At 39.2% G+C, this 13277-nt stretch overlaps 1 protein-coding gene across 2 annotated transcripts in view; it reads right to left on the minus strand.

Moving 5' to 3' along the window:
- wwc3 (WWC family member 3) overlaps positions 1-13277 on the minus strand; it is a 242930-nt gene that overhangs the window by 49040 nt on the left and 180613 nt on the right. For both annotated transcript variants that reach the window (XM_039743645.1, XM_039743644.1), the window contains exons 9-10: positions 7449-7697; positions 3684-3773 (exon numbers count right to left, since the gene is read on the minus strand). In XM_039743645.1, coding sequence (XP_039599579.1) covers positions 3684-3773; positions 7449-7697 — 339 coding nt within the window. The remainder of the gene's footprint in view (positions 1-3683; positions 3774-7448; positions 7698-13277) is intronic.

Consider the following 13277-nt stretch of genomic DNA (forward strand, 5'->3'; position numbering starts at 1 on the left):
AGAGCTTTTCGATGTTTCTGTGGTGGTCGGAGGGATGGGATAGTAGGCTGCTTGCTGCTTATCGACACATTTACAACACAAAAGACGCTGACGGAGAGGTGTGAACGGATTTAAAGTGGGCCGGGATTACATGTTTTTTCGTAGGCTTTGGTAATTCTAGTGTTAACAGGTGGTGGCCACTGACATTTTTACCTTCTCATCTTTGTTGACTATTTTTTCACTAGATTTGCATTTGGTCAGTGTCACTACTGGTAGCATGAGGTGATGCCTGGACCCTACAGAGATTGCACAGGTAGTCCAACTTCTCCAGGATGGCACATCAATACGTGCCATTGCCAGAAGGTTTGCTGTGTCTCCCAGCACAGTCTCAAGGGCATGGAGGAGATTCCAGGAGACAGGCCGTTACTCTAGGAGAGCTGGACAGGGCTGTAGAAGGTCCTTAACCCATCAGCAGGACTGGTATCTGCTCCTTTTGGGCAAGGAGGAACAGGATGAGCACTGCCAGAGCCTACAAAATTACCTCCAGCAGGCCACTGGTGTGAATGTCTCTGACGAAACAATCAGAAACAAACTTCATGAGGGTGGCCTGAGGGCCTAACGTCCTCTAGTGGGCCCTCTGCTCAGTGTGCTCACTGCCCGGCACTGTGGAGTTCGACTGGCATTTGCCATAGAATACCGGAATTGGCAGGTCCACCATTGGCGCCCTGTGCTTTTCACAGATGAGAGCAGGTTCACCCTGAGCACCCTCAGAGACGTGAATGGGTCTGGAGAAGCCATGGAGAACGTTATGCTGCCTGTAACATATCCATGGCATATCCATGGAGGGACACACAGACCTCTACAGGCTAGACAAAGGCACCTTGACTGCTAATAGGTATCAGGATGAAATCCTTGGCCCAACAGTCAGACCCTATGCTGGTGCAGTGGGTCCTGGGTTCCTCATGGTGCACGACAAAGACTGCCCGGCCTCATGTGTTCCTTTATATATAGTGTGGCAGGGAGCTGGGACACCTAGAAGGATCGGGAGAGGGACTACATCTCCCCAGGTCCACAAGAGGGTAGTTGCCCTGGTTTTGTATGGGGGCCACAGGAACTGAGCATGGAAGCTCAACCCTATAGAGGCCCGTGGTCACCGCCAGGGGGCATCCAGAACATTGTGAAGCCCTGGATGTCAGCACATCCGTCACACCCGGAGGTGCTGGCGGAAGTATTATCAGACACACCCAGAGTGCTTCAGGGTGCTCATGTGGCACTTCTGTCACACCAGGAATTGCCACAGGAAGCTCATCAGGAGGTACCTGGAGCACATCCAGGTGGGAAAGAAAGGGGTTCCTCCCTCCAATCATTAGCTAGAGTCGGGTGGAAGAGGACGAAGCTCGGCGGAGAGGAGTGGAGGCGGTGAAGGAAGGCTGTTTATTGATGAGGCCCGGACTGAGGGTGATTGGTGCAGAGGCACTGGATTGTGTGCGGGACTTTAATCACTGTAAATAGTGTAAATAAAACGTGTTGTGGGTTTGAACATTGGTGTCTGCCTGTCTGTGCCAGGGCTGATCTTCCACAATATACAGTATATAACTGATTGCCTGCCTACCTGGTTAACTCACTAATCCAGTTTGACATAACTAAGTCCTGATGTTTTGACAAAAATAAATTTATTCAGTAATCATTCTTATAACTATTTGGTTTCTTTAAATCAGGATTACAATAGCTGGATTCTATGTTTGGCATTAGAAGAAACAGTGCAGCAACCGACCCTTGATGGGAGGGCTGGTCTGTTGTTTATACTCTCATATATAGGGATATTTTAGAGCTGCCAATAAACCTGACACACATGTCTATTGGGAAGGAAACCCCATGCCCCCTAATGTCATTGAGCAACTGTACCAACACCCTACTCCCCACATACCTTTATATATAATAAGGAAAACTTCTTTTAAACCAAGTATACAGTGCCTATAAAAGAGTATTGTCTTCTTGGATGTTTTCACATTTTATTGTAATACAACATTGAATCATAGTGGATTTCATTTGGCTCTTTTGACACTGACCAACAGCAACAGAAAACATTCTTAAAGTCAAAATGGTCTAAATTAATTACAAATATCAAACTCAAAATAATTGATCACTTAAGTGTTCACCCCTTTAATATAACACCTCTAAATCAACACTGGTACAGCCATCTGGTTTTAGAAATCACATATTTAGTTCAAAGGAGATCACCTGCCTGGGGTTTCAATTGATTGTTGGACCTTCCAGATAAAGGGAATTTATACATGTGGTGAGTCAGTATTATGGCCTAACCTACAAAATAAAGATTTCATGAAAAGGTGACTGGAAAGCAGAAGTTCTTAGGGTGGACACAAGAAAGTGTCTAAGCCACCAAATATGCCCTAGAGTCCAGTTAAGTCAATCATTAAGAAATTGAAAGATTATGACAGAACTATAAATCTGCCTATACTAGAACAAGCTGAGTGAGGGAGATCACCAAGAGACCTATGAGAACACCAAATGAGTTACAAGTTACAGTGCTTAATAATGAAGAGCCTGCACATGTAGCTCAGGTGCTACACCAGTCATACCTGTATAGTAGAGTTGCAAACGGAAAAAATGCACATGTAATCTAGACTAGAGGACTCCGAAGTCAAGTGAAATAATGTGCTATTGTCTAATGAGATGAACATGTACTGTATCTTTTTTCTTTTTCTTTTAATCAGTAACACAACATTCCCACTGTGAAGCCTAGTGTTGGCAGCCTCATGATGTGAGGATGCTTCTTTGCAGAAGGCCCTGGTAAGCTTGTGAGGGTGAAGGTTTGAAATAAATGCAGCAAAACAAAGGGAAATTCTGGTAGAAAACCTGTTGCAGTCTGCGAGAAGTCTCTGCCATTGGAGATGATGACAAACCCAAGCATAAAGCCAAAGCTACATAGAAATTCCCCTAAAAATACAATGTTAATGTCATGAAGTGGCCAAATCAAATTCCACATGTCAATCTGACTGATAATTTGTTGTCATCTCCATGCAACCTAACAGAGTTTGAGTAGTTTTGCAAAGACGAATGGGGAAAAACTGCAGTGTCCAGAAATCTGATAGAGACCTGTGCACACAAACTTAAGGCTGACATGGCTGCCAAGGTTGCATCTACTAAATGCTGACTTGAAGGAGGTGAATACTTAATAAGATCAAATATTTTGCATCTTTAAAATTCAAACCTCTAGACACACCTATTTTTAATATCTTTAAAATATTTTAAAAGCAACATCTGCAAATGCATCTTTTAGTGTTACATGCTCTAATTGTTGAGAGATTTTTGTGTGTCCAAATTTAAATACTCTATTTAACAATTGAATACAAACTGGGGAGGAACATAAGTACAGTATATGGAAGTAATAATTTAAAGACACTGAAGTCAACATATTTAGTGACAGTGAACAAAGAGGTAAAACAAATCTTACTCGTTGTTCCCTATAAACAATTTTCACCCTGGGAAAGCAAAACTGTACTATTATCCATCATTAAACAGAAAAGGATAATGATATAACATTGTCAAACCCTCTTTTTTGAAATAAGTAAGAAAAGGAATCTCCGTTCAAAATAAAATATACAAGATAAAATGTAAGAGTAGAATATCAACAGAACATATGATTGTGCCCCTATACTGTGCACAAATGCTACAGTGCTCACCTTTTTAGCTGTGAGTGAAGATACGTTGTTATCCGAGTAGCTTCTTCCAGCTGCCTCAGAAGCACATTTTTCTTTTCTTGTTGAAGGATTCTAGAGAAGATATATTTTTAAACAAATGTATTATTTATTGTTATTTATTATCTATTTATAAAGTATTATCTATACTATACATAATGGAAGTCATGTGGATGGTGGGGCAAACACCTAAACAGAAACACATATAAGTGGTTGAAAACCATTTCTAAAAAAAGAAAATATACTAAAGCTAACTTAGATATTCCTAAGTACAAAAATTCCCTTGTGTGGATATGACAAGAAATGCCACACAGGAGACATGACACTTAGGGGACTGTGCAGGCAGATTGGTCCTATAGTATACAGTGGAACCTCGGGTCATGACTGTAATTCGTTCCAAAACTCTAGTCGCAACCCAAAGTAATTTCCCCCATAGGATTGTATGTAAATACAATTAATCCGTTCCGAACCGTACGAGCTGTATGTAAATTTATATTTTTTAAAGATTTTTAAGCACAAAAATAGTTAATTATACCATAGAATGCACAGTGTAATAGTAAACTAAATGTAAAAACATTGAATAACACTGAGAAAACCTTGAAAAGAGAAAACTTACATTGCAAGAGTTCACTCTATAGCCTTACGAATTGCTCTCTCTAAACACTTTTTTTAATGAGTTTTCAGCACTGGGAAAAAAATTAACATTTGAAAAATCTGTAATTTATACCAAAACTAACCATAAACAACCAAGAAAACTAACCTTGCATTAGTCGAGTTTTGGCATGAAGGAAGTGAGGAGGAACTGGGTGTAGAGGAGATTACAGTTTTAAGGTAAAGTCTCTTTGCACGATGTACGTCTGACCAAGAACAATGTACTGTACAGGGAGAGACTGAACACGTGCGTAAATAATCGGCACGTATGAACCAGAAGGGAAACGAAATGGAGCACAAAGAGTTCACAGTGAATGCACAGGGAGAGACTGAACACGTGTGGAAATCATCGGCGCATACGAACCAGAAGGGAAACTGGCTTGTTTGTCACTCGAGTGTGTGGTCGTAAACAGATGAAAAAGTTTGGCGAACATTTTGGTCGAAACCCGATTTGTACGTGTTCCAAGACGTTTGTGACCCGAGGTTCCACTGTACCATATAAAAGGTCATAGAGACTAAAGGATTAGACCTTAGCATTCAGTATCTGTGTCTCTATGTTCTACAGACAAGAGCAGAGATATACGATATATTTTACAGGGAAAGAACATGCAGATTTCTTGCTCCATCAATTTATTCACTAATCCATTTAGTCGAATTCAGATGCTTCCTTTAAATAAACAAAAAATACATTTCAGATGGGTCAGCTATAAATATGTATTTTTACATCAGCCAAATTAAAGCTATTGACGGAATACTTCAGGAGTAAACAGAACAAGTTAAAGTTACCTTTTATTTTATTCCAGAAGCCCATAAAATTGTAGTGCAATGTAAATTTTTGAACTGCTGCTAGTTTGTTCTAAAGAAAGACGAATGTATAACCCACATGTGCATAGATCATCTAATAGAATTCTGCAGTCTGCCCAGATAGTATGAAAGATGCCCAGTATATGCCCTGAGGTGTAATGCCTCCCCAGTTTTGAGGAAACTGGAACTGTAAAGTCATCAGCAGACTGAATTTAGAGAATCATTTGTCTGGAGAAAGTCTGATTAAAAAGACTGATCTAGATCATGGTTTACTCTATCACCTGCACTGCAGAAGAAGTCATCCATCTGAAGCGAAGTATGTTTAGGCCAGGCCAGTATTTACTGTAGATGGGAGAACATCTAAGAAATATTTGGGTTACTGCTGGAAGATGTGTTGGTGAAGCCACCAGGGGGTGTTTAGCCTGTGGTCTGTGTGTGGACTCTAAAGCCCCAGTGCAGTTACAGGGACAATGTGTGGTAAAAATTGGGCCCTCCCTCAGATGAGATGTAAGATTGATGACCTGACTCTCTGACGTCATAAAAGATCAAAAAAAGAGTACAGTGTATCACAGTGTCCTGGCTATACTGCTCCCCAGAGCCGGTCATTCTGACCCCGTAAATCATCTGCAGTCTCAGTTTGACTAATTATCTCTCTCATCCCTTTACCACGTAATATCTAGTGTTTGGTCAGCATACTGGTGCAAAAATGGCCGTTGTTGCAGCATCCAGGTGGATGCCACAGGTGATTGTTGAAGCTGCCCATGTATAATGCTTTGAGTAGGTTAGAAAAGGGTTATATAAATATGTTTAATTAAGATAATTATTAAAAACTTAAAAATTCAAAACAGCTATGATATTAGGCATTACATTTTTTGCCAAAATACAGTAAGAGTTTAATATTCTGCATTTAAAAAAAGAACATGAACAAAGGAAACAATGCACATTGAGGTGTGGATAAAAATATAAATTAAGAATGGCAGCTTATTTTAAAGATTAAAAGATTTTCTTTTACAACATATTATACAAATAGGCTTTAATAAAAACATTATAAAGAATCAATTAATAAGACAAAAGAATGTATAAAATGTTTTTTTCTATTTTATGTTAATTATCATGTTTTCTATCTTGTTCATGTTTAGTTTTTTTAGTTGTGCTAGCCACCTTTTGATAAACTTTGTTTGCAGACAGTGTGGTACAGTGACTATGGCATCAGACTCAGACCACCAGGCTATGACTTAAACTCCACTGGTGAGTCAGTCTGTAGGTCTGGCAGTGCTTAGATAGATAGCTAGATAGATACTTTGGGATATATTTGATTATTGAAAGTCACTATATGAAATAAGAGTAGTCTATTTCTTAAATGGAAAAAGGCTGATTTCCCAGCCCGTTTCTGAAAGGACCAAAGGGTTAAATAACCAAGAGACTTCATTCACATAACAAGTTACTCTCATAGGAATTTTCCCCATAAAGTGAGGGAAAAAAATAAGTAAAAAAAAGATACCAGCTGACAGTAATCAGCAAAGGTCTCAATACACAGTACTGTGGCGCGCTGCTCACAAGATCAGCAAACTGGAACATTGTGAATGTTCTTCTGAACAGCTAGCACGCACTCAAATAACGTCTTATACAAAATAATCAAAGTGTTGGCTATATAAGAATGCTTCAGTAAAAAATAAATAAATAAGTACATAAATACATAAATAAATAACCAACAAAGCCATCCTTATATTTCCTAACCTGCATATGCATGTCCTGAAAGGAGACTGCTGTTTTCAATATCTGTTTGTGAAAGCTACAGTTAAGGTCATAGGCCAAAAAGGACAGTCTGATCTGTGTTTCTTTCAAAAAGCTCTGAAGATGGGAAAAGGAACAATTTTAGTTGTTATTAACTAAATGCAACAAAAAATGGGACTCCTATGAGAAGCGGAATGCCTTGGTTACTAAATGACTCCAATGCTGATACTAATATATAGTGTGTGCACAAGATAATGCATTAAAGCCCTGACAGAATAAGTTGAGAGAACAACTAACACCAGAATTGTACATTTCTCCATTTCTTCAGCCAAGACACATTATTATTTTCCTGCAACTTACAACCTTTATCTTTTGAGATAATTATTGTATCGTGTAAGAATAAGATAATAAGTTAAAGCTGTCAGATAGCAAGCCAGGGCACATGAGAACATAAGCCATGTTTATATTAGCTGTATATTTGCCCTACTGTTCATCAATATTTGGTGTGCGTGACTTATAATGTCATTCTCATGGCTTATTTAATGTCTAAATATATCAAACCTTTCATTGGTTCCTTGAGGGGTTGTACTGTATGCCTTCTGAATCTCCTCCTCCAACCTCTTCTTTTGGACTTCTAAGCGCAACTTTTCTTCTGTGGATCGTTGCTGCTGACTCATCAATGTTAGCTCTTGCAACAAAGCCTCCTTCTCTCTCAGAAGCTGCAAGCGGTCTCGGTCCCGGTCCACTTCCGCTTTGCCAGGCCAGCCCTCATTGTCCAATTGGGCCAGCTGAAGCTGGATACTGGAGACTCTGCAAAAGACGGACACTGAGATGTAGAAACTCCTCACAAAGAAGATGCTGGCAGTTCTAAATTGGCCCCCATGTAAGTGTGAGTGTGTTAATGAACAGGTACTTCAATGATCTCACACCATGTCAGTGATTGTTTCCCCCTTTAAACTCACTGTTGCTGGGATAGGCTCCAGTCCAATGTAACTCTAAATTGGTTTAAGTAGGTCTGAGAATGTATCATTCATTTTTTGTTTAACTGACTGATGTGTGACCATAAACAAATCAAATTACTAGTTTGTGGTCTAGCTCAAGAGACATGTTAAGAGCCTATTTAAGAAAAGGCTGTATAAAGAATTAAATCCTGAAACTCTGTCCCTCCTCATCTAAAATAATGTCAAGGACACTTAAGCTAAAAATAAAACAGTGAAAAATAATATATATATATATTTTAAGAATAAACACAAAAGGAAGGAATAAACAATGAAAGAACAGTAAACTGCATAGATTTAAAAACGCTGCTTACCTGCTATGTGGCTCATCTACTTGCCCACCAATCAATTAATACAAATCGCTTCCTCTCTCTCCTTTACCATTCTTTTGCTCCTGTCAATAAACTCAAGTCTCAACTCACCTCCTGTCTCTAGAATCAGTCATTCCTCTGGCTTAAAGATCTTAGGTTAATTTTTGGCAAGCCACAGAATCAGTGGCTCTTCTTCAGCTATAGAGACACCAAAATAGGACTCCCGCTATTTGCGTCCTGTGTCCCTGTGCTCGCAGAGTCACTTTTGGGATTCAGTGGCTTTTCTTTAGCTAAACGGACACTAAGATAGGACTACCAACTAGTAGCTTTCGGAGTCGCTGCATCCATAATCTTTCAGCACCCCTTGATAGATAGGGTCTCCAAAGCAACTCCTCAGCTGTCCACTTCATTATGGAGTAACACTGTTCTGTCTCCTCCCACTTCAGATTGTGTGTTTTCTCTGAGCCAGAAGGTCTCTTATCATCCTGTGGTTCCTTCCCTATAAGAAGGAACCCTTTTCTACCATAACACATGAAACCTTTCCATCATTGACATCTCCCCCTTTGCCCATCTCTCACCTTAAGCAGACTTACATTCTCTGTCATGTAAGCAGAGAATATGGAGTCCAAGGCACATGTTGGGCTGCCTGTCCTCTAGTGTTCTGTGGGAACAGGTTCTATGTAGGCTGACGCTGTCTCCTGCACAGTTGTCTCTGCCCATGTTTAAGAGGAACAATTGTCCTCTTTGAGGATCCTGCCCGTTTCCCATTCTAGTACCCCCAGTTGCTCTTTCCCTACCAGTGTGGGCCTACTCCGAGGTCTCTTGCAGAACCTACCTGTACCAATTTGTCTAATAGTTGTTAATACCTAGTATTAATGGAAAAACTTGTATGTATTTTCAAAAGTGTTTAGCTTTTTTCTGATTGAGGGAGGATTTTGTATTGAAGCACTGAAAAATATAAGAGAGGTACATTCAGAAAGGATATCTCAGCTTGAAACAAGTGAGTAGGAAAATCTATGTAATGCTGCTCTGCCACACTCCATTGAAATACACAAAGCTCATCCCTTAGTGACCTGAGATTTTCCTGATGACACTTCAGAGGGCAGGAAACAAGGTGTTAACTGAAATCACAATTTTGTCCTGTCATCTCATTGACTTAAGAATTTAGCTAACATACAGGAAAGTGAAAGGTCTGAACAAAACTCAGGAAATTACAGGCAGACAATACTGGAGTCTCCACCAAACAGTGTAAGAAAGACACCATAAATCACAGTGTATGACACAAGCATGACCTTTTAAACCACTGTATCTAAGTAAATTGCAGACTTCTATCCCGTTAGAGACTCAATGGACTAACACCAAGCGCAGCCAATTAAGAACTCAATCTAATTAATACCTGTAGGTTCAGCGAGACCCCATTTTTGATTCAGTTTCAACCCTCTTAATTACAGCAGCACCCTCAAAAATGGGAACAAGGAGGCCTGTACTTTTTACACTCCATTATGAACAACTAAGGAAGGACACCTTATTCTTTAAAGACAGAGACTAATTATTAGGCAGAGGAAGAGGAACTAACACAGGAAACATGTACAGCAACTGAAAAGTAGAGACCAACAGTATAAGTAGCAGCAACAGATACTAGGAATCCTTGGCACAAAGTGAAGTGCTTAGCCAGGAGACTCAGGCTCCTAAGGTTTTAGAATCTGATTCAGGGAGATTCTAAGGACATTAATAATGTGCATAAACATGTTGAGACAATTAAACCCAGATTGATTGTTTAGACAGTTAAGCTATCTTTTTTGTTTTCTCCAAATTATGGCTGAATTTCCCTCATTGCTGTGTGGCATGTTGCAGGATGTTTTAGCCTTCTAGCAAATATATAAATCTGAGAAAAAATTACATATATCCATAGATATATATACCCTAAAATTGGGTAGCTTCCATAAGAGTAAACCCTCTTAATTACAGCAGCACCCTCAAAAGTGGGCTCAAGGAGGCCTGTACTCTTTACTCTCCGTTTCCAGTGATTTTTATTTGCAGGCTTCAATTCCATTATCTTAGTTAGTCACGAGCAGTCTTGCCGCACTTCATGACCTCCAATTGTGTAGTCTGACATACCCAGTCACTCAGTCCAACCAGTCTGTGACTTGTCCCAATAAAAATGTCTTACGTCATAGGGTGGTCATTGTATGTGTGAGTTCCAGTGCTCAGCTCAAAGTACAATGTATATAATACAGCTAATTAAACTAAGGAAGGCAGGTGTTTTAGATCTCACAAATAGAAGAGGAGCTTATCTGTCAGATGTCTCATGTTTTATGTACGAAGACAGAAGGGGAGATTATTGCTATACTTTCCGTACTTGTAAAGCATTTGAACAGCACTTGTTCTGTTAGGTAAAACATGTTATTTGCTGTCATAAAAAGGGGTGAGCTTGCAATAATTTGGAAACATGTGCTGGAAGTCATCATGGAGTTGTGTGATTTGTCATGTTCTACAATTTCTACTCATGTAAACTAACATGATCATGTGATGAGAGCAACAACAGAAGTTGTCAACTTTAGCATTCTCTTCAACTAGATGTCATGTAATGTACCACCAGCATTTGTGACTGAATGGTTTTCCTATTTTGTTTTGTCAAATCCATCTACTGTACATGAACATGCTGACACTCCCTGTTACATTATATTGCTTAGATTACAACTGATGATCAGAAATACACATTGACGAGTTAACATAGGGGACATTGACGCATTTTCTTGAGTTCAAATATTAAGGTAGCTGAAAAAAATAAAGTAAATTTGTTTACCTTAAGCACATCTGAAAACACATGCTTGTTAAAACGTCATGTTTGGTTATGTCTCAAGCCATTATAGGGTATGGTTTAACATTTATTGCTGCTTATGTCATTTCAAATGGCAAGAAAAATAGTCACAGCATGTAATTTTAATCAGATTAGAATTGTTGTAGAAAGCCATTTGTCAGAAATAGTCTTGGCTACAACACAAAAAAGTCATCTTGCTGCACAATTACCTTAGGCACACTATGAACACTACTCAGAACTTGTTATAGGACTTTGCAAGGAAGTTGGTGGACTATCGATCCCACAGCCTGGACCTTACACCAAGTGACTTCTGTCTCTTTGGTGCACTGAAAAATAACTTGGCTTGTAAGTGACTTTGAATTTATAGTGCTGTATAATAAACTTATAATAAATTGGCTGCAGCACCTTGACAGTACTTTCATCTCGCGGTTGGTCTAATGCCTGAACATGGAGTTTGCATAGAAAATCAGTACTTGACTAGGTCTTTCTTTTGTTTCTAAGTATAAAAATTGTCAAAACAATTTTAGTTGGTGTCACTTCTACATTAGACATTTATAAAGGTAATTCCTTCAGGGTCAGAGGGTAAGTACAATTCTGTCACTTCAATGTTTTAATCATGAAATAACTCTAAAATGACACTTATAGGTTGCACTATATAAAGAAATTTGTCTTTTGGAGCACACAGACAAGACCAAGCAAAGAAATGACAAGGCCTCAAGTACTACATATTCAATTCCATACTAGCTCTGACACTAGCCTTAGCTCAGAATTGTGCTGCACCTCCCCAAAATCTATCTCAAAATATACACATTTGAATTATGTATGGCTTTACTGATATATATCCATTTTTAACCCACTTATTCCAAACAATATTGGGCAAAAGGCAGAAAACAACCCAGGACTGGGCATCAGTAAATCACAAAGCATATGCAGTCACAAAAGTCCAAACTCGAGTTGTCAATTAAAATGAACACAGCAATGCTTTATACATTTCCGCATTTTTGTCTTCCCTGACAGGCACCCTGCAAGTTTTTCACGCATGACTCTACCCTATAAAAAGCTTTGCTCAGGCAGACCGGGCAGTCACATTGGCCAGCACACACAGCAAGAACAAGGCTGAAACACTTTGCTCACACACAAAGACTTCATAGTCTCCACAACGAGCCCAGAGGCTGGGGGGGAATGTCAAAGGGAAAATGTGACCGCTGTGCACATTTTTACAAGTAGGGCGTTCTGAGGTTACTTATGAACTCACATTAAGTGCAACTCTGAAAGCTTGAGTGGGAGAGAAAAATAGACAGACAAAGGCCTTGCGTACCCAGAAAACCTAAAGGTAAATCTTCAGCTCTTACAAACCAAATGTGCTCTTTTCCTAAAGTGCAATACATTTTTTGGGATAAACACTTATTTTACTGCTTGTCAGATGCATTGCAGCTACTTAGAAATGTTTCCCCAGTTAGTTAAACTATATAAAATAAACACATTGAAGCAAGTGAGGTGGCAAATCAACATACGGTATTTATCCACTCTTGTCGACTCTGCTTTGGCAGAACACAACTACTGCAGATTATATTAACCAGCTTTACATTTTCTAGCACTGGCAGGATATCTAAGCCATTCTGAGAAGAAACAGTCACTGTTCCACCGCATCTTGTGTTCATTTCCAAGCTCTAACATTATTTGACTACATTTATACAATAATTTCAAATATACTGTATTAATTAATGCTAAGCTCCAATTTGGATCTGAATAGAGAGAGGGTTCATGAGGTACTGTGACACGGTACCAGCCTGGAGGATGTTGCAATGTTCAAAACAGTCAGGATAAAAGAACATGATAATACACCAACTTAATGTATCTTTTAAATGTTCAAGAGAAAGATCTGTGCCATGGGAAACATGGGTCAATACTCGATAGAGGGCTATATTATTACCAATGGATAAACTATTATTAGAGGAGGCTCTGTCTTTTAGATTCTAATTCTGGAAAATGTAGTTATTCCATGGAATAATAAGGGTGCAATGTATTTCAAATAAGCATTGAAGCTCAGGGATGCAAGGAGTCCTGCGGCTACCTGAGGGATTACTGGTAAAAAAGTAGCTAAATATTTTGGTCTAGGTCCTGACCCCAGGAGTTGTTTAGAAATAACTCCAAATTAGAGTATAAAGCCATCCTTTGGCCAGATGACTTTAATGTTTTAGAGCGAGTGTGGTGAATTTGAAGGCAACTTGGAGATAACCTTTTAGGATGAATTTACTTG

The sequence above is a fragment of the Polypterus senegalus genome, chromosome 2, assembly GCF_016835505.1.
Source record: "Polypterus senegalus isolate Bchr_013 chromosome 2, ASM1683550v1, whole genome shotgun sequence".
Taxonomy (NCBI): Eukaryota; Metazoa; Chordata; class Cladistia; order Polypteriformes; family Polypteridae; genus Polypterus; species Polypterus senegalus.